The 19,269-nt window shown below is 53.3% G+C and overlaps 5 protein-coding genes across 5 annotated transcripts; 4 read left to right on the top strand and 1 right to left on the bottom strand.

Moving 5' to 3' along the window:
- Positions 1–1,742: 1,742 nt before the first annotated feature.
- On the top strand, positions 1,743–2,432 carry PG986_003162 (uncharacterized protein; the record flags this gene model as incomplete). Its single annotated transcript, XM_066839384.1, has 2 exons — positions 1,743–1,858; positions 2,114–2,432. The coding sequence occupies 2 exons, from the start codon at positions 1,743–1,745 to the stop codon at positions 2,430–2,432; spliced, it is 435 nt and encodes a 144-aa protein (XP_066704448.1).
- A 5,691-nt stretch (positions 2,433–8,123) lies between these two features.
- On the top strand, positions 8,124–10,619 carry PG986_003161 (uncharacterized protein; the record flags this gene model as incomplete). Its single annotated transcript, XM_066839383.1, has 4 exons — positions 8,124–8,619; positions 8,658–8,875; positions 8,932–9,289; positions 9,346–10,619. 4 exons carry the CDS (start codon positions 8,124–8,126, stop codon positions 10,617–10,619), a joined length of 2,346 nt encoding a protein of 781 aa, XP_066704447.1.
- A 1,205-nt stretch (positions 10,620–11,824) lies between these two features.
- Positions 11,825–13,747, bottom strand: PG986_003160 (lysine--tRNA ligase- mitochondrial; the record flags this gene model as incomplete). Its single annotated transcript, XM_066839382.1, has 1 exon — positions 11,825–13,747. One exon carries the CDS (start codon positions 13,745–13,747, stop codon positions 11,825–11,827), a length of 1,923 nt encoding a protein of 640 aa, XP_066704446.1.
- A 654-nt stretch (positions 13,748–14,401) lies between these two features.
- Positions 14,402–14,783, top strand: PG986_003159 (mitochondrial import inner membrane translocase subunit TIM10; the record flags this gene model as incomplete). Its single annotated transcript, XM_066839381.1, has 2 exons — positions 14,402–14,499; positions 14,585–14,783. The coding sequence occupies 2 exons, from the start codon at positions 14,402–14,404 to the stop codon at positions 14,781–14,783; spliced, it is 297 nt and encodes a 98-aa protein (XP_066704445.1).
- Positions 14,784–17,118: 2,335 nt separating this feature from the next.
- On the top strand, positions 17,119–17,925 carry PG986_003158 (adenylate kinase; the record flags this gene model as incomplete). Its single annotated transcript, XM_066839380.1, has 1 exon — positions 17,119–17,925. The coding sequence occupies one exon, from the start codon at positions 17,119–17,121 to the stop codon at positions 17,923–17,925; it is 807 nt and encodes a 268-aa protein (XP_066704444.1).
- Between the last annotated feature and the right edge of the window lie 1,344 nt (positions 17,926–19,269).

The following is a 19,269-nucleotide window of genomic DNA, read 5'->3' as shown; positions in this document are numbered from 1 at the left end:
ATGAGAGTGGATAAAATTGTCGTGATCAATTTTCGACTGGTCTGCAGCCGGCCAAGTCGATCGACAGGACCCCCAAAGACCCCTTCTGCTCTTCGCACCTGGCGTTCGCCGGTTCCCTCGACTGAACAGTGCTGCTAATAATTAGGAGGAGTGGCCGCCAATGTAGGATCCTGATAGGCAACCCCCCCCCCAACCCCAACCCCCTCTTTCTTCTTCACCCTTTTGGCAGCCTTCGAGGCGAAAACGTTGAATCTTCGGCCTGGCTACCGGATAGCACACCAGCCAAGATTTGCCCATCTCGAGCCCGTGTGGGCAACGGCCTTGCCAGCTTGCTGCTTCCACCATCAACGGGGGTTGTCGGGGTTTTTTCCCGTCGCTGTCTGTTTCTTCCCTGGTACGGGCTCATTGCTGTGGGTTCTAGTCCATGGCAATCCTTCTAGAGCAATTTCCATATCGTGGTTGCGGTTACGTACTCGGGCCACACTGGCAGGACTCGGGATGCCAACTGGCCGGCATTGGTGGCCACCCAAGCTCCAAGTCCAAGGGAGGGCGCTTGTGGTGTTGGCCCAGTTGCCAATCTGCTGGTCTACAGTACCTCTACCTCTGACAGTTGGCCCTTTTTCTTTTCTGCCTTCTGGAGTTTCTATCGTGGCCCAGTAATGTGCATAACGACAAGCAGACGAGGTCCCGGGAGTGGATCGTCTTGATAGGTTTCCCTCGTCTCTCTTCGCGATACTTGTAGGATAGGGCCCCACCCCATCACCGCTGCTGGAGCTGGCCTTTTTTTTTTTTTGTCCCCCCTTCCTAAATGAAGGGGTCCAGCCGGGCGTCAACCGGGAACTAGCCGCTCGAGATACATTGGCACATCTCCCGAATCGACCTAGCCATTACTCACGCCCGTAATCAGACGATCCTTTTTTTTCTCACCCCGCCAATCTCAACTTTTTGTCAACCTTCAGCGCCTCGTTTTTAGCACAACGTCTATTTCACGTGCCAGCGTATGCGGCGTGCAGTCTGCAGACACTTATTGATCAGGCGCAAACTCTGCCGCTGTTGCTGTCGCTGTCGACGCTGCATCAATTCCGTCCATTGCAAGCCCTGAGTAATGCAAGCGAGCACGACGAGGTTACCATGCAAACCGGTATGTTGTTGTTACCACGTGGAACCTGACCTGGACATACGGAGTAGACGTCTTGGTAGTCGGGCCTTGGAAGATTGCTATATATACTTAATGCGCCCATCCCACTTCCCGCGCTTACACCAAATGGTTTGCCTGATGGCGTACATACTATACAGGCTGTACTGGTACTACCACAGTCGATGCGATTGCAGTTCCACTTCGTGGCCCCGGGTGGGGCCGTCATCTAAGAGCCCAAGCTGCCAGCTGCACCCGCCCAAGCATCGTATATTGCGACTAGGTATTGTTGGTATCGGTCACCAGCAGCTAAGCGACTGGCGACGGAATCACCAATCTGCGGTAAGGTTGAGGAATCGTTTCATCTTTCATTGAACGGCCAGGCCTTATCTTAGTACTATGCAGTTGTAGCCGCAAAGGAGTATACCTACCCAGCCAACCAGGCACTTAGTATAATGTTTCCCGCCAAGCGGAAGCGGCAGCTGAGCAAACATAATAGCCTCTCCCAAGAGCTACAGACAGACAGGCCTTATTCTGGTATACTTACCCATGCCAGACGCCACAAGCAGACAAGAGGATACAAAGGCATGTTGCCATTCGATTTAATATGCCGCCGTCGACAGTAGCGAGGGGTCTCGGCCAGCATCCGGACAACCTCTATTACGCCAAACAAGTAGCAAGCCAAGCCTACCAGATGCGACATCTTGGCCGCCAGGGCAGTGAGTAAGTACCTAGCCGAACATACAATCTTGTTTCCGAATTTTTCGTTGGATCCATCAGGTAGGGTTGCTCTTCCACTTGGGTAGAACGAATGACACCGACGGTAGCAGCTCTCGCTTTGGGCCTAGCGATGAAGGAGTACGACGTACAAATTCATGGCATGCCCTCCAGCACATGCTCATGCTCACACGGGAAACAAAAACCACAATTGTTGTTATCTTGCCTGCAACGCACACGCGCACACACACATGGCTCCAGCCCACCATATTCTACCCTGCATTCGCTGAGGGATGCCCGCGGGGGAGGGGGATGTTCGCCCGGGACGCGCAAGGTTCTTGGCGAGACAGGTGACTGCCGTTGCATTGGCGAGCTCCTTGCGGGCGAAGCTGAAAAGAGTTTCGCTCCGTACTACTACGGCATGGGCTGCCAGGAAAAGCACGAGGCAGTGGGCTGGTTCGCCACTGAGCATGCTTGGATGGATGGCATTGCTGCTGGCTTCTTTGGATGTTACCTCATCGGAACCCCGAATGGCCTCAACCCGATCGATTTGCGAATTTGCCGCCAATGCCGACTCTAGCCCCTGGGTTGCTTTCAATGCCTTTGTCGTTCTTGTCCGCCCGGCTTCGACTTTGGCCAACTGGGCCAGGGAGGAAAGAGTTGCGGTCAAAAGCAGGTTTGTATGGCCGGGCTCAACCCTACCATCTCGCATTTCCTGAAAGATGTTCGCATGTGGCCCGGGTGTATGCCTGTTGGTTGATGGCCAGCTTGCAAGCTGCTGCGATGATGCTCCACCCCCTCTTTCTTATAGTACTATTGCTAAACTTGATAGCATGACATAGGGCTACGAATGACTAAACTCAAACCCAAAGTGAGGCGGTGACGTGGGCTCCTGGGCTCTCTGCCCTCTGCTCCCAATGCGTGTCTCTCCTCCAGGCTGTTATGGCTGGGGAGGATGTTGCATATACCCATACCCATCGACTAGCTGGTTTCAGCTGTCAACTACACATCATGTTGCCGCCGATCAGGCTGGGGCTAGCCAGATTGCTTACGGCTTCGCAATGCGATGTCTCATAGTTCTCATGAAACCTCCCTGGCCTCTTACTCCCAGACTTTGTATTATTCTTGTTGTTGTTTCCTACGTTGGTGTCGTTCATTCTACCCAATTGGAAGGCCAGCTACCACCGAATGGCTACCTAGGTATATACGATAGTAGGGATATTTGTCCAGGGACAGGGTTTGCTATCTCGGGCGGACGTTATACTCATACAGCAGCAAACCGTCGTCCATGCACCGCAAAAGTGCAAAACTCCCGACCCGGTGAATGGGATTGGCGCAAGGGCATGGATGTCACGGGTTGTTCCTTCGGCCTTGCGACTTTGGCAGCAAGCAGCACGCACGCGTGACTCCCCGCCCGTAGCACGGAAGAGTCGCACCTGAGAAAACTGAAGCTCGTGCGTTCTTTTTATAGCAAAACCGTTTCTAATAAGAGTCTCACAGTTCTCTCACATCGTTCTATCAATACATGACCAGATGCTGAGACATGCATGCAGCCAAAATCCACCCGTGCGGCAGAAAGGATTGAACGAGTTCATGTTCACATGTTCCAACCCACATTTCCCGAAAAAGGGTGTCGCAGCTTGCTTGTGTCGCTCTCCGCACTTTGCGTGTCCCGAGGGCTGGGAGGCTGGGGGAATATCTCGAAATGCTAGAATGCTGCTCGCTCTGGTGACCAAAGATCCTCCCCAGCGGAAGCGCAATTCACCCCCGGCCCTCTCGCCATCTGCATTCACATCGCTTATCTTTGTATGCATTCGGGCAGGAGGATGTCTCGTCTCGTCTCGTCTCGCCCCGCACGTTGTCTTGCGGTTAGCCAGCCAAGTACATCCCCAGCCAGCTAGCAGTAGATCAACGTCGTCGTCTGTCCAAGACCGGGATTCCTTCCCCCACCGGCGATCACCCTGTCAAGTCACGTTCGCCCGTCCACACCCCGCCTCCCTTGTCTACTTGTCTTGTTAGTGATAGCGTTATCTTGTATAAGTCGGTTGATGTGTGTGTGTGCAAATACGCGCATACAATGCACATTGCTGGTTCGAGTATATGTAAGTAGGCATAACCGTAGTGCTGAAGATGTCGAAGACATGCCATCCCATGCCATGCCATCCCACCCTTCGCGCTCTCTCGTGGCATGCTTGCCGTGTATAAAAGTATCTGCACGCACGAGATACAGTACATATCTCCCCCGGGGGGGTAACAATGATACTTGCTTATCAACTCATCCCTCCTTCGGCGCGCACAAGATCCATAACTCTCCTGGTTACACCGTCGAGAGAAACAACCAAGCACGCGCACATCCCCCAATGCTACATGGGCAAGAGGGGTAAAGGAGCGAGGCACACAAGGCCACCTGGGAACTGCACTTCGTCCCGAATCATACACGCGCCGCCGTGTACATGCACGAGGAACGGCAAGACACCAAAACCGTCTCCAAACATGTGCGGTCTAGACCATTCCTCCGTCCGGGGGAAGAGTAGCCTGCCTGGTACAAACACGAGAGACAGAGGGAGAGCCATGTCACCACTTTCTCGCTTGGACCTTCCGGGGCCTTGTTGAAGCAGATGACCTCTCTCACACCATCCATCTCCGAAGTGTCAGATGGGGCATGCCACGCCATGCTTTTCCCGTGCTTACTTACCTATTCTGCCGGTTGTAGAGGATAACGAAATGTCGCCAAAGGGAGATATCCCACCCCCAGCACTCCCAATGATATCATGAGACTGACCGCCTTCTCATTCCCAAATCCCACCTCCTCCTCCTCCTCCTCTTCTTCTTCTTCTTCTTCTTCTTCCTACGACAAGGCCGGCAATTCCCCTGGCAACCCTGATCGGGATATCATTACATGATCGATGATCAACGATCATCGGCTTTTGGGGTATACCATGCGATCCACGCGGATCAAACGTCCGTTTTCCCCGTCTTTCCTTTTTCGCGATTCTCTACGAATCCCGGTCACCGACTTTTGGCGTTCTCGGTTAGGTCAACCGTTTCTCCATAGCATGGTTAGACAAACATGGCCCCATGCTGCTCGTCGCTGTAGTTAAGCGTTCCGAGACGGTCCGCAGTATCTGATAGAGCTTGCTGTCGTTTCAAACTCGGGGCAGGAGACGTCCTGCCGTGGGTGGTTGTTACTGTCGCACATACGCTCATCGCAAGGTAGCCGCCGCTCTGTCCGTGCAAGGTTGGTCGGACTTCATCGATGGCTCGATCGCAATGGCTTTTAGATATACCCGGAGATACCGGTCGCTGTTACGCATTAATGGAGCAGCCTCAGCCACTACGCTGCCTCGCTGTGATAGACTTTGCCAGTCATGGCCGGCGGCAATGCACAGCATCGACCTGTCCATGTCATGGGATAGCCCTTCTAACTATAGCATTATCTATCGCCCAGCGAGCTCACCTCTTAGCATATTACGGCATGCTCATCACGAACGGCACGGCAGTGCTGTCTCCGTGTTTCATGTGCCGAGGTTTAGTCCGAATATATGCCTGGCTCTTCGTTGAACGGCACTGAAGGCTTTTATTGTAGGGTTAGGACGAGTGACTCTGTAGCAGCATCGTGTCTTCTTGGGTCGTTTCGTGCCAGTCTTCTCGGGGCACCGATGTTCTCGCCGCTGGGTGAGCAGCCCCGGCGCACGCCTATACGGTAGCCATGGCTTCACTCCACGGGGCTTTATGACATGTTGCCCAATAGCGCGCCACTGCGCACATAACGGACAGAGCTCGAAGGCGTGAGTATGGCGGAACTAGGATTAAAGTCGCCTTGCATTCGTAGACGTGTTGGCATTCTCTGTCCCTTTCTCCGTCTCTTGCTTCTTTCCGCTTCCTCTTGTCATATCTCTACATCGTGGTAGCTATTCTCTCGCCATCTCGTCGGTGGCATTGGCAGTTGGTTCTCGCATGCCATACTCATGGGGTCGTCGGTCAAGTCAATACAATCAGCGTCTAGTGGTAATGGCATCAGTCTTAGAGTAAATGGAGGGCAGGTGATTGACACAGCTTCGGTGTTCCCAATAGGTCGCATCTACTTTCAGATTCTCTCGCCGTTTTTTTTTTTTTTTTTTTTTGCGTGAGGTCTTGGCTGGTATTCTCTTCTTCCGCCCTAATAGAAAGGATAGTCGAAGTATTCGAGGGTATACGTTGGCTGTGTGGCGAGCTGTAGGCGATGTGGCTCGTGGAATTAGTGTGTTGTAGCCGCGGTAGCTGTCGTATAAAGATTGCCTTGACGATTATTATGTTGCTTTGGGGGGAGACAGCCTCTCTCTGATAAGTCCGTATTATCCCAGTCAAACGTGCCGTATGCCTTCTGTTGTCAATGTCCTCTGCAGTCTGACAACTAATCGTTTCTTTCGTCAACAAGCATGGTCGTGGCTATGCTGGTGTTATCTCCTTGCGACTCTGGTCTGGGTCTCGACGTCGGTTGTGGCAGTTTCCCTGTAAGCAAGTCTCGATCAAGCCTTATGCAGTTAAATGTTCGTTGAATGGCTGATTTATCTGGTGTCCCATTCAACGAGAGTTTGAACGCCTACGAATGATCCTGAAATGAGCTGGTCGTCGAACGGGGAAGATGAGTTTACACGACGACCATCGATTCCCTTGCGCCACGGACCTCGATTGCCTTGGGAACGAGATTGGCCAGTCCATGATATGTAACCCAATTCTAAGGGCTATTGAACACTTCTCTATTCACCATCGCCATTCAAGTTAGCGTCTGGTAGCTCTGCCAGGCGGGATCATCTACCCTGCCAGACGATATCTTGAGCACCGGCATTAGTATCTGAATAGGGGTAACATACCATTTGCAGCCCGTATACTAAGTATGCAGTGAATGGGAACTCCTGTCTATCGCCGCTCTGGTACTGCCCGAGAGAACCTGTAAAGAAGAGTTTCATCGCTAAGGGGTCATCGCTAAGCCCACCGACCTTCCATGAGCTTATGGGACCGGCGAGGTCGCTCTCTTGTCGCCAGACCTGGCCGAGTAATAAGAAGCCTAGCAATACGTCTGGTGTATCTCCTCGATGTCTTGCCACTCGACAGCCATAGAAAAAAGACCCCGAGTGTCACCCATGGACTCGCATTCTTGGTATTCTTACAGCTTCGGCTGACCTTCTTACTTCACTTCAAACCACCAACCATTCCCGTACCTTCCTCACCGCCATTAATCATCGTCAGCGTTCCTGCCTTCCTTCCTGTTCATACGGAACCAATCCAACATCACCACGCCGTAGCATTCACACCACCCCTCAGGAATAAGGTAAGCTACAGCGATACTTGTGTGGGTTGTGCCCTTCACTCGACCCTGCCCTCCACATCGTCGACCGTGTTCTACTCCATCGTTGGGTATCGTTCATTTCATAGTCGGGTGTTGTTTATTCCATCGCCGGCTGTGATTTATTCCATCTTCTTCCGAATTATTCGCCTTCAACCAAGGCCAACCAACCCCTACACAATCCACAACTCTGGTTTATCCCAGCCTTCGTCTCTCCACAAACTTCCGGTTCTTACGAGAGTTGATTCAAGGTAATCCCTGGTTCTTCTCACCACATATTCTCAACGGCTGGGAGTTTCCTGTCCCCCCCGTCATCACAGTGGCTTTGCCTTTTGCATAACTCTGCCATACAACACCCCTCCCCTGGTCTTGAACCAATACATCTCTCGTCCTCATCTCGTTCCTGCCTACCTGACCAGGTGACTTACCGCCTACTCTCTAGATCTACTTTCCAGTACAGTACACCCCTTCGCCCTTCACAGTCAACTCGACTTGACTCAGGTAAGTGACTTGCTGCATTCCTTCGCCAACAACCAGCTCGCAAACCGTCCAGTTGTACCCTGCAATCCCTCCCATACCTCCCAGCATCTGCCGGTGCTCTCGGGCTCAGCCTGGTCGCCGAAAAGGTCTTGCCGATTGTAATAAAGCTCTTGCCGAAACAATCGTGCCGAAACAATCGGCAGGCCGACCGGCCGGTCCCACTTTCAACTCGGGCGATTCCCCGGAGCTACCTACTTGCCAACATCCCCTGAACATACTCTTTCACGGAGACTTCAACCTGCCCTTTCAGCCAATGTAACTCTTAGAGACATTGTTCTCTAGGTCGCACGTTGGTGATTAGGCGGCAGTTCCTTCACAATTACCCTTCATACTTACTTCTGGCCTCAGCTACCCTTCCGCATCTACACCCTCAGTCTTCTCACGACAGTTCAGTCAACCGCAACAATGGATAACGGTTACTGTCTGTACATTGAGCGTCCCTCGAACTCTCGCATCATTGTGACCGGAGATGAGTCTTACGACGCGGTCCCCGGTGACCGCATGGCCGAGCGCCTCCCGACCAGCGAGCAGAGTGCTCGGGGCTTTTTCATGGAGTCCCCCTGGTCCCAGGGCGAGCACTTCAAGAACCATACCTGGGCCACTTGGCTTGGAGGACTCGAGTTCGGCCCTACGGCACGTGTGGACCCCTCCAACGGCATGTACTACTGCCGACAGGTTCCTGTCCAGGAGTCACTGATCAAGCGCGGCTTGATCGCCCGGCCTCAGGCGGAGGACATGGAACGTGAAGTTCGCAAGTTCAACATCTCGTTGAACCCGAACATCCACATGACCCGCACCCGGCCCTGGAAGTACACCAAAGACCGCGAGGAACCCACCCCCGAGGAGCTGGTGGCCCTGCGCCTCGCTCATTTCCCCCAATGTCCCGGGTCTCGTTACCAAGGTAAGTCTACTGCATTTATTCCATCTCCCCCTTATAAGTACTCACATCGTGTTTACTCCTTCTCCAGGCGCCCATGGTTCTCAGCGGTAATGCCTTCAAGATCCCGACCAACAGCGAAATCTGCATGTTTGAGCAAGTTTTGGCTGTTCCAGAACTCCGTGAGAAGATCCTGGAGCACCTTCTTGGACGATGGCTGGCATTGGGTAACCTGGCCAGAACCAGCCAGACTATGTTCAAGCACCTCGAGGCCACCTTCGTAAGTAACTAGCGGCCATTGAGTGTTATGGTGGACAAGGCTAACCTGTTCAAAAGACGCACTGGGACCTGACAAACCAATGGTTTGGTGGCTGCGACCTCACTCTGGACGTCTTCGAGGACAGGAAGTACCGAGGCGGCTGGACCAAGCAGCAGAAGACGCAGGCAAAGCGCATGCTGCAGATTGTCCATGACAACGATATGGACCCCAACGAAAAGCGGAAGCAGAAGGGAAAGTACCTTGACTCGACCAAGTATGTCTCTGTCCACCCGAGCAGACAGCGTCAGCAGTTTGGCAAGAAGACCCTGTCGGGCCAGATGATTCCTGGTACCGAGTGGTACGACCATAGCGACTCTCGCTCGGACCCGATGAACGAAGACCCGGTGCTCAAGGGCAAAAGCCATATCAGCCTTCGTAAGTTGCCTATATCGAGACGTTAACAGTTGCGTCGGACTAACGGTGTGTTGTAGTGCGAAGCATCTACCGCCACGGCACGAACATCCGCTATCTCCACCTTCACAGAGTGCCGTTCCTGAACGTCAACGCGGTCAAGGCGATGATGAACTCGCTACCCAACCTCCGGGTCTTGGGCATCTACAGCTGCGATCTTCTTAACTTTGCCCACACCAAGGACCTGCTCAACATCGTCATCGAGGCGAACAGAGTCAATGCGGCGCGGCCTGCCATTGACTTCGACTACTATCCTCGTTTCCACAGAGGACCAGTCGAAGATCGGGTCGGCTCGTATGGTGTCTTCTGGAACGACGAGGGTGGTTTCAAAACCACCTTGGCCGTGGCTGCCTCTCTCCTTAGCATCATGCGAGTTGCCAAAAACGGAAACATCGACCTCGCCACTTCTCGGGACAAGTCATTCTTCAAGTGGCTGAACGACTTCCCGTGGGAGTTCTGTACCCTGCCCGTCATCCTCGCCAGCATTGCCCGCATCTTGGGCTTCGAGGGGAAGTACCCGCAGATGATCACGGAGCACTACAAGGAGAGATTCGGCAACCAATGGAAGGACCACCTTGTCACGATCCCGATGGACCAGGTCGTATTGGAGAGAACTCTCCACATGGACCTGTACATTGCGGTCCTGGGAGCTCCGCAACGCCAGACGCATATGGACGCCATGACCTTCTTCACCTGCTGCCACTGCGACGAGAAGCTCTTTGCCGGCTTCTTCCGAGCATGCGAGGCACTCAAGTCGCCCAACAACCGCACCTGCCACGGTTGCGAGCTCGAATTCGCCCTCCGGCAGCCCAAGCACAACTTCATGGAGTGCAAGCGCATGATCGCCGCCCTGCCCTGGACGCGCCGCTTCTCCACGGTCGACAACCTGAAGACCATCTTCGGCCGCGAGCACAAGCCGGGCCCGACATACGCCTCGCAGGTGACGAAGTCTTTCATCAACGCGTGCAAGTACTTGCGCGACGACGCTGCCCACGCGGTCGAGGAGAAGCTTGCCCATTGGGAGCTTCGCCACGAAGAGCTGATCGAGGAGAAGCGGACCTTCACTCAGCAGTGGCAGCACCGCGCCCAAGACGAGCAGATGAACGAGGCCAGAGAGGAGATCAACAAGTGCCTCACCACCCTTGGCGAGCAAGTTGAGCCTGCCACGAAGACCCCCGAGGCCAACAACTGGGATGAAATGCGTCGCCAGTACTGCCAGCGCCTCGCCCTGCAGACCGGCCGACTGGGCAACCTTGGTCCTCACATGGGTTTGGGCTGGGAGAAATGGCTGTGAGAGATGGCTTTGAGAAGCTGTTTGCCATGTACGATACGATCTAACGACCTTTCATTTCGTTTCGCTTGAGTTGATCTTCTCAAGATAAATCACCAAAATTGCCTTGATTTCACACCCAAAATGAGGCGTTTGAGCCCCGTATGCGGTGATTTACGTTAGAGGACACCCCCTTTCCTTACCATCAGATTAGATAAGTCATCCCTACAGGGATTGGACACCAAAAAATAGATTAGAGCAGCACTGTAGAATAGAAATCTCACCGAAAGCCTAACTCTACTGATTATGCGTGTGGATAGTTTCATAAACCGCATATTGTACTAACAGACGTTGATTCCATTGAAAATGGCGCCAACGGCCGCTCGAGTAACCAAACCGCCGTTCTAATGAATAAACAGTAAGTACCTAAGTAGTAATCGAGATGCACGAAATGCTTACCCGAGGTACCATCATGAACAATTATACGGATTATGCCGCAGTTCCCCCAATGGAACCGAGTAACAAGATGGTGCAAGGTACCCATCTACAGCAGCATCATGATTTGCCTGGATAGTTACACTCAGCAGCGGAATAGACTGCAGTAACATAACAGGTATACAGTCCCAAGTTGCCAGCAGATAACTAGGCCACAGAGCCTCACCACCAGAGCCTATTTGACGGTCACCACGACCCTGAACAGAATCGCGAATTGGTAAACTTCGCCAGCCGTGACATTTTCATTTGCCTGAAAGATGCCTCAAGAGATTCCTCTCTGGAAGGCCATCATCCAATGTGGTTGGAGTCAGGGGCTAGTAGGCTCGCTAGGTCCGGCAGCTCTTCCTGCAAGGTCTCGACAGTACTAAGCTTGACGACGAGGTCGAGCTTTACCGTATTAACTGCACGGCTAGAACTATATATTCTCGGCTCTTCATTGCGACCAAGTCACACCGTGCTCATGACTGATTGCGGCTGCGGCCTTAGCCAATTAGGAAAATGAGGATATCCAATTCGACCAACACAGGTAAGGAAGTGTTTACTATGGCATGCATTACGGGCAGGGCATGAACGAACCATGAAGCAAGAGGGGAGGGGGGACCATTGACAGCGGACTGAGCAAGATCTCTGATAGTTCAAGGGGGGTATCTTCGCGAGTATACTACTAATCTACAGTATGATATGATACAGCCCAGAAAGACGAGTCTATCACCTCAAGCGAGACCTCTCTTCCTTCAGCCAGACCTTCTTGCCACCTCAGTAGCAGAGACGACATTTCTCAAGTTACCGAAGGCGAGAGTATCGTTGATCCTGGCAGCGCCCGAGAAGAGCATCACCAGCCTATCAATGCCGCAGCCCCATCCTCCAGTGGGCGGCAGGCCGTGCTCCAGGGCCTGGATGTAGCTCTCATCGACGACCGCCTGCCCCTCCTCTCCGGACAGGTCTCTGTTCTTGGCCGCCACCTGGAGCTCAAATTTCCTCCGCTGCTCAGCGGGGTCGTTCTCCTCTTCGTAAAAGTTGGCGATTTCGCGGCCGTGGATGAACAGCTCAGCTCGCGCGGAGACGAGCTGACTTGTTCGGGGGCAGGTGAAGGACTTGGCCAACGGCGACATGCAGGCAGGGTGGTTTATGATGAAGATGGGCATCTCGTGTGAGACTTTCTCCAGATATTCACCCGCGAGGTTATCGAGGAGCTTGTTCAGTGTGATGTCAGGAGGCACGGCATATTCCGTGCGTGTGCTGATCATGTCGGATACCCGTTCCAAGGCGTCGGGGGCAGACAGATCTGGGAACTTCACGCCTAGCACTTCTTCCAATGCTGGCAAGAACTCAACTGCTCTGAAGGGAGAAGAAGGATCGATAACCGTATCAGCATTGACAGCCGTGCCGGTCTTGCGATCCGTGCGATCCGTTCCATTCGCTAGCGCCTCCAATCTCTCTAAAGCGGACAGGGAATGCTCGTCGGCGGATAGGCGAGTTTGGTCGGTGCTCAACCTCTTGCTGAAGTATTGTAACTCAGGGGGTTGAAGTGTTGCGTACTTATTTGCCTTGACTTCATGGGCAAACTCTGCCAACTCGCTGATGAGGCGGGTAGTGAACTCCATCAAGTCAGGGAGGGTCGTGTAGGTGGAATAGAACTCGCACATGGTGAACTCGGCATTGTGAGTCCCGTCCAGCCCTTCGTTGCGGAAGGCCGTCCCGATCTCGAATATCTTGTCAAAGCCACCCACGACCAAGCGCTTCAGCCACAGCTCCGGGGCTATCCGCATGGCCAACTGCTTACTAGGGAATTCAGTGGCGGATGTGACAAAGGGTCGAGCACTAGCACCGCCAGCATAGTCGGCCAGGATTGGCGTCTGGACTTCGAGGAAGTCCTTCTGGACGAAGAAACTCCTTAACCGCCATATCATCTCAGATCGGAACCGAAGGAGCTGCTGGCTGTGGGGGTTGACCAGAAGATCAAGAGGCCGGTTCAGAGCCAAGGTCTCTTCATTGACGAGCTTGGTCGGAATAGGTGCCAAACTCGGGCTCAGCAGGGTTGGTAGTTGGTTCGCCCGCAGCGTCAGCTCCCCGGCCGGAGTCACTGTTGCTGTTCCGGTAACCGAGACACTGTCACCCCGCAACAGTGCGCGCAACGTCTCCTTGTACTGCTCTACGGGCACTTCAGGCAGATTCCCGAAGGCGAACATGACTTGGACAGTTTGAAACTCATGTTCTATGGTAATAAAAACTAACTTGGAGCTCATTCTCCTGACGGACAAGATCCTGCCATAGAGGAGCACCTCTTCATCGTCCTTAATGCTGGAGTTGAAGTAGGCTTCTCGAAAGCGAGGTACCGTCAGCTTTGTGGGAGCTTGCGCATGCTCAAGACGTGGGTAATGAAGTGCATTCAAGTCCCTCAGCTTCTGAATTCGCGTGTCAGTGGCTCTGGATCGCGCGGCCGAGGTCTGTGATTCGGCCTCGGCGGCAGGGTCCTTAATGTCCTTTGGTAACTGAACTGAGTATGGTCTACTAGTTGGCACCAGACTGAAAGACGTCTGGGAGGCATGATGATGGGGGCACTTGGTAGAAAGAATTGTATAAAAGCGCCGGTATCCAGCTGTGTTAGTGGCCGGAACCTGGGAAGCATAAGGCCGGAGAATCTGAGAGAACGACATGGCCTATATCTGAACAACCAGCAGAGTTAGAAGGGGAAACCAGGTAACGTTTTGGCAATTCGAGGGGGAGAGTAATGGGAATCAGATAAGCTGGCAAAATGTGATCAACCACCACCGAAATGGTGTCAGTCGCAACGGTTCTAATGTTAAAGCAGGATCATCATGTGAAAAGGAAATGTGGCGTACACAATTCGTTGAACTTACATTCTGCATCAGGCCCACAAGGCTTCTCCGGGATGGTTATTGCATATCAGAATTGGATTGTATCGTGCTGAACCGAGAGCTCGATTGGTTGAGTATGTCCTTTTCGCCAGTCAATCTGTGGGTTGAGTGAAGCTTTCAGGCTTTTATGGCCGCCGACAGGGACTTTTTCTGCCATGACGTCCCTGCCGGCCCAATGTTATCCCAGCATTTTACTGGACCTTGCCGTTCAATCGCCCCACCGCCTGCCATTTCGAGCTGCCATGGATCCCGCAACAGTTTGGACTATCAGTAACCTAAGGCTCAATTTGATCGCAGCTGGGAGCTTGAAGCTGCAGCAGGTATTTGCAGCCAAAAAGTTTATCATCCCCGAGAACCACCAAAGAACCGCACCGCAGGCCTACCACCAATTCCGAGCCCTTTTCGTGCTACCACCTACAACACATACACACCATGTCGTTCCTCGGATTCGGCCGCCCCCAGCCCTCGTCGGCAGAGAAGATTGCCGCTGTCGAGGCAGAGATGAAGCTGATGTCGGATATGCTGAACCGGTACGAATGCCCCCTCCTCCGCAATGTCGCATGCTTGCGCCGTGCTCGTGCATGGCCATACGCTTATACATATTCTTCATGACAGTCTCAACCGTGCCTGCGCGAAGAAGTGCATTCCCAACGACTACCGCGAAGGCGATCTCAACAAGGGCGAGAGCGTATGCCTCGACCGGTGCGCCGCCAAGTTCTTCGACGTCCACCTGAAGGTGTCAGAACAGATGCAAAACGAAGCCGCAGCCCGCGGAGGCGCCGGCGGCGGTGGCAGCTTCGGATTCGGTGGCTAAAGCCGGGAACTTAGGAAGAGGGACCAAAAAGAATGATGATGTCTTTCAGGTGGGGCCTGGGAGGTCCTATAGGCATCTTGCCGTGCATCTCGACCTGGAAACAAACTGTATGATATAGGGTGTCGAGTGGCCCACTCGACACACTGCTGGCCTTACGATTAGGGGCCATGTATGTATCTATGACTATAGAAACTCGGAGCCGGCGATGGGAGATCTAAAGTGCTGTACACTATTGCGATCTTAGACCAGGATCGGCCCGGGTAATTGGATGATTCCTCTCAACAATGGTGCGAAACCGCTTTCTTGCTGACAAGTTGACAAAACATGGCAGCTATGTAGTTTGCTTCGCGCTGGTTTCGAAGTTCCCAGCCTGGTGCTGATCAGAATTACTGGATGATGTAGTATAAGTGCCTGATGACCTCAGTGCTCAATACCGTACTCTGCCACGACCTCAGCGGTCGAACTACGCGCGATGCACCCACTTTAGATATGTTGCACCTTGATGCAAGCAAACAGCGCCCGCATATCCCAAGAATTATGTGCTCAGTCTAAGTGGAAAGAGGTGGCTGAAGGGTCAAGGTCAGTAGAGGTTGCCTTGAATCGTACATAGTACGGCAAGAATGCCACTCGACGCCTCAAGAGAAACAAGATCCTGTCGGGGTCTGTCGGGATATTGCAATATCACTGATGTAAGGGCCATCCAAACGACGCAGCTTGATTCTCCGAATCACATAATATATAAGCCAGCTTGTCTAGCTAGGTCATCAATGACGCGCGGCATTCGGTCAACTTCTTCGCCGTGCTTTGAAAAGAGCGAGCTAACGGTTCGGTGAAGACCAATGTTCGGATATAATTCTAGGATGCCATCACGAACCAGGACATCCAGGGAAGCAAAGTATAAATGCACGCTGCAACACATGACTGGTACTACTCTTTCGCTGAGAGCAAGCTGCACAGCCCAAGCAGGGATTCTCGTGTGCCAGTCTGGGGCTTCTTGGTACAATGGCTCTATTAGAAACGCGATGGGATTTTTCGGAGTCATCGGCCAGCCAAGTCAACGCCATAATCCGTTGCATTGTGTGCCAAGGTAAACGGCGCCCGTCTCAGGTGCGAGCCCCGAGCAAGCCCTTTGCACGGCATGCCAGCCACTTCGTGTCGATGCATCGAAAGAGCAGATGATCGTATAGACTTTAGTGGGCGGCGGGACCTATTAGGAGCCAAGATATATTTTGACCAACAAAGCTGAGTTCGAGGGAGATAGATATAGAAAGCGAGTAATTAAATGCGTGCATTTATAATAAGCGTGTAAGATAAGGTTAGCAGAGAGATGCTAGGTAGTGTTGTGCGTGGGGTAACTTCCCATGTTTTTTTTTTTTGGTCGGGTGCTTACCATATGCCCACCAATTCCGTTACTACGTAGAGCTGTCTTCGGACATCATGACTAGGCCACAGTCTTTTCTTTTTGAGAATATACCTAGGGACGGGGAAACACTCCGTACCTAGTGTCCTATTTGTGCTAGTAGATGGTGAAGTCATAATTGGTGCTCGGGGCCCGTTAACCGGAGGACTCTGGAAGTCGTAGCTGACTATAGAAAAAGAACCAGGATTCAAGCCAGTACCAATGGATTGACCTGCAGATATCAATTTAGCAAGTACAGACCGGACCGGACTCTGTCCAGTCAGCCAGTGAAGGTGCCCTGACAAACCCCCACAAAGAAAGGACAAGCCGCTAGCCATTCCCCAAGCAATCCCGCAGGAACCGGCGCGCTGGTCGCTGTACGTTTAATCGTTGAGGCCCCACGCTGGACGCCTTTTGCTCGAATCTCCCCGTCCCCGTCCCTTATCCTTCTTTCCGACCTTTGGCACTCTCCCGCCGTCCATATTGCTAACTCTAGTTGGCCGTCACAAGTGCAGAACACTGGTGCTTCTCAAACCTTCCTTTCTACCTCGGCCATTTTTCTATTCGCTTGGCAGCCGGCGCCATGGATATTTCCTAGATACCTGCATACACACCTAGAGCACTGGACCTTCAGGGTCTCTCTCTCACTATCTCACCAGTTTGTTAATTTGGCGTGACGTACTATTCTATTCTGCCCCGCTCCCCTACCAAGCGGGTACCTGCACAAACCCTTTCAGTCTCGCCATTGCCAATATCGACTCCGAGCTCCTTGGGGCTTTCTCGGTTTTCAGTTTTATTCGACACAACCCCCCCATCGAGCGCAACACCGCAGACTGTCCACCCCCTGGGCGCTTCTCTGCTGCCCCTCTCTCGCTCCTACTCCCCAACGCCGGCCGACGACTGCGACTTTTCGATCCTCCGCCGCAGTCGCGTACTATGCGCCTCCGCAAGGCTGCCCGCGTCATCCTTGTCGGCGCACCGGGCGTAGGAAAGGGCACACAGTCCGAGCGCCTGCTCGCGCGCTTCCCCCAGCTGTGCGCCATCTCGTCGGGCGACCTGCTGCGTCACAATGTCAAGAACCGGACGCCGCTCGGCATCAAGGTCGAGAGCACCATGAAGTCGGGTGGGCTCGTGTCCGACAGCCTGATCCTGCGGCTCATTACCAACGAGCTGGGCCAGCGCGGCTGGCTGTCCGGTGGCCGCGCCAATGTCATGACCCTCGAGTCCTCGGCTTTCGGCGTTGCTGAGGCCTACGAAGACGCCGACCCCTTCATCTCCACCCTCGACGCGAACCCACACGCCGCTGCGACCTTGTCGGCCCATGCCTCCGAGGACCCTACCGCTTCGTTCCTCCTTGACGGCTTCCCCCGCACCGCCGCACAGGCCGAGAAGCTGGATGGCATAGTCCCCATCAACTGGGTGGTGTCCATCAAGACCCCGTTCGACGTGATCCTGCAGCGCATCGCCAGTCGCTGGGTCCACGAGCCGTCTGGCAGGATTTACAACACGTCCTTCCATCCGCCCAAGGTGCCCGGTATCGACGACGAGACCGGTGAGCGCCTTGTGCAGAGGCCGGACGACAAAGAGGAAGTTTACCGCTCCCGCTTCCAGAAGTTCCAGGAGACGAACGAACCCCTGCTCGAGCACTATGCCAAGAAGGGCGTGCTATGGGAAGTGGAGGGTATGAGCAGCGATGAGATCAGCCCCAAACTGTTCCGGGAATTCGAAAATCGCTTCATCTAGATGGTTGCCGGTCGTCTTTTGGATGGTGTTCTTCAGCGAATGTTACTAGACGTTGCAAGGGTATACGGGAAAAGGAGTGGCTGTGTCGAGGAAAAAACCCCGACATTCTATAGTTTTAGCACCACGAGGCGTTCAAAGGGTATTCTTTTGGCGGCAGGGAAGGTCGAAGTTGAACGACCTCTGTATGAAACGTTATATGTCTACTTAGGGGTTTTTAGCGACGAAGCAATTGCACTTCTTGCTTAGATACACATCTGCCAATGGTGACCATACCACGAACACCGGCCGCAACTAATTTGCAAATACTACATCAATCTCAGTCTGTTGGCTGTCTGAAATGTACATGGGCGGGTGAATACTTTGGCCAAATGATTTGCGATATACCTGCTATGAGTTGACACGGCCATCACGTGTGACTTTGACTTTCTGGCTTTTGCCAAAGAACCTGCTTCATCTTCAGCCGTACCACAAGAAAAGCAGCAACTCTGCCTCGACTTGCTATAGCTGATATCCTCGGCATTGCTCGGTAGTCGGAACAGGGTCACACAACCAACTCGAGATCGAGGTGTCACCCAATGCAGAGACTGACTGCCATTCAATCGGTCGTATGGTATGACAGGTGCTCCCCTGTGCCAACCTGGCTTTGTAAGACTGTCTTGAATGCATGTAACACCATGATTATCGAGGGTGCCGGAGGTATACGGCCTTGACGGTTACCCACCGTCTAGAGGCGGGCTGGCGATTGACCCTGAAGCGCCCGACACAACCGATACCGCCCGCGGCCACAGGTTTCCGTTACCCCGCAAAAGCTTAGCGTTGGATAGGGGGAAGGCGAAATACTTGAAGTAGGTAGTGTGCCGGTCTGTACGTCCGATCAATCTGATTAGTCGTCCCCGGGTCCGTGACTAGTAGTAGGTAGATTTTATTGCAGAAGGTACATTCAACTTAATAATCTCTGCAGGTGCTCTTTGCGGGCTGACGGGCAGCCACGAGACTGGAGCCGAAGGAAGGGGGAAGGGGGGTCAGGTAACGATCCACCACCTACTCCACTGGGGGAGGGGGTTCGCTGCTGCGTTCTAAATAGGAGCGCATTACGTACCCATCGAGGAAGATAGGCAGTAGGTAGGCAGGCAGTACAGGTACCGTAGGTAGGACTGGGCAGGATGCAAGCTGATGGCCCCGACGACACGGAGTGCATGACACGACACAACAGGAGATCATACCTGCCTTTTTCGATTGATGAGGGTGGTGGCTCCTTGCATTTGCATTTCCGATCGTTTCTTGCGCAACGACCGGCTGCCAGCTTAAACGACTACTTCCAATCAGATATCCAATGAAGATCTC

This window comes from Apiospora aurea (genome assembly GCF_038362705.1).
Source record: "Apiospora aurea strain CBS 24483 chromosome Unknown utg000002l_segment0_segment0, whole genome shotgun sequence".
NCBI classification, from domain to species: domain Eukaryota; kingdom Fungi; phylum Ascomycota; class Sordariomycetes; order Amphisphaeriales; family Apiosporaceae; genus Apiospora; species Apiospora aurea.
The sequence above is the reverse complement of the archived record's forward strand: the minus strand, read 5'-3'. Positions and strand labels throughout refer to the sequence as shown.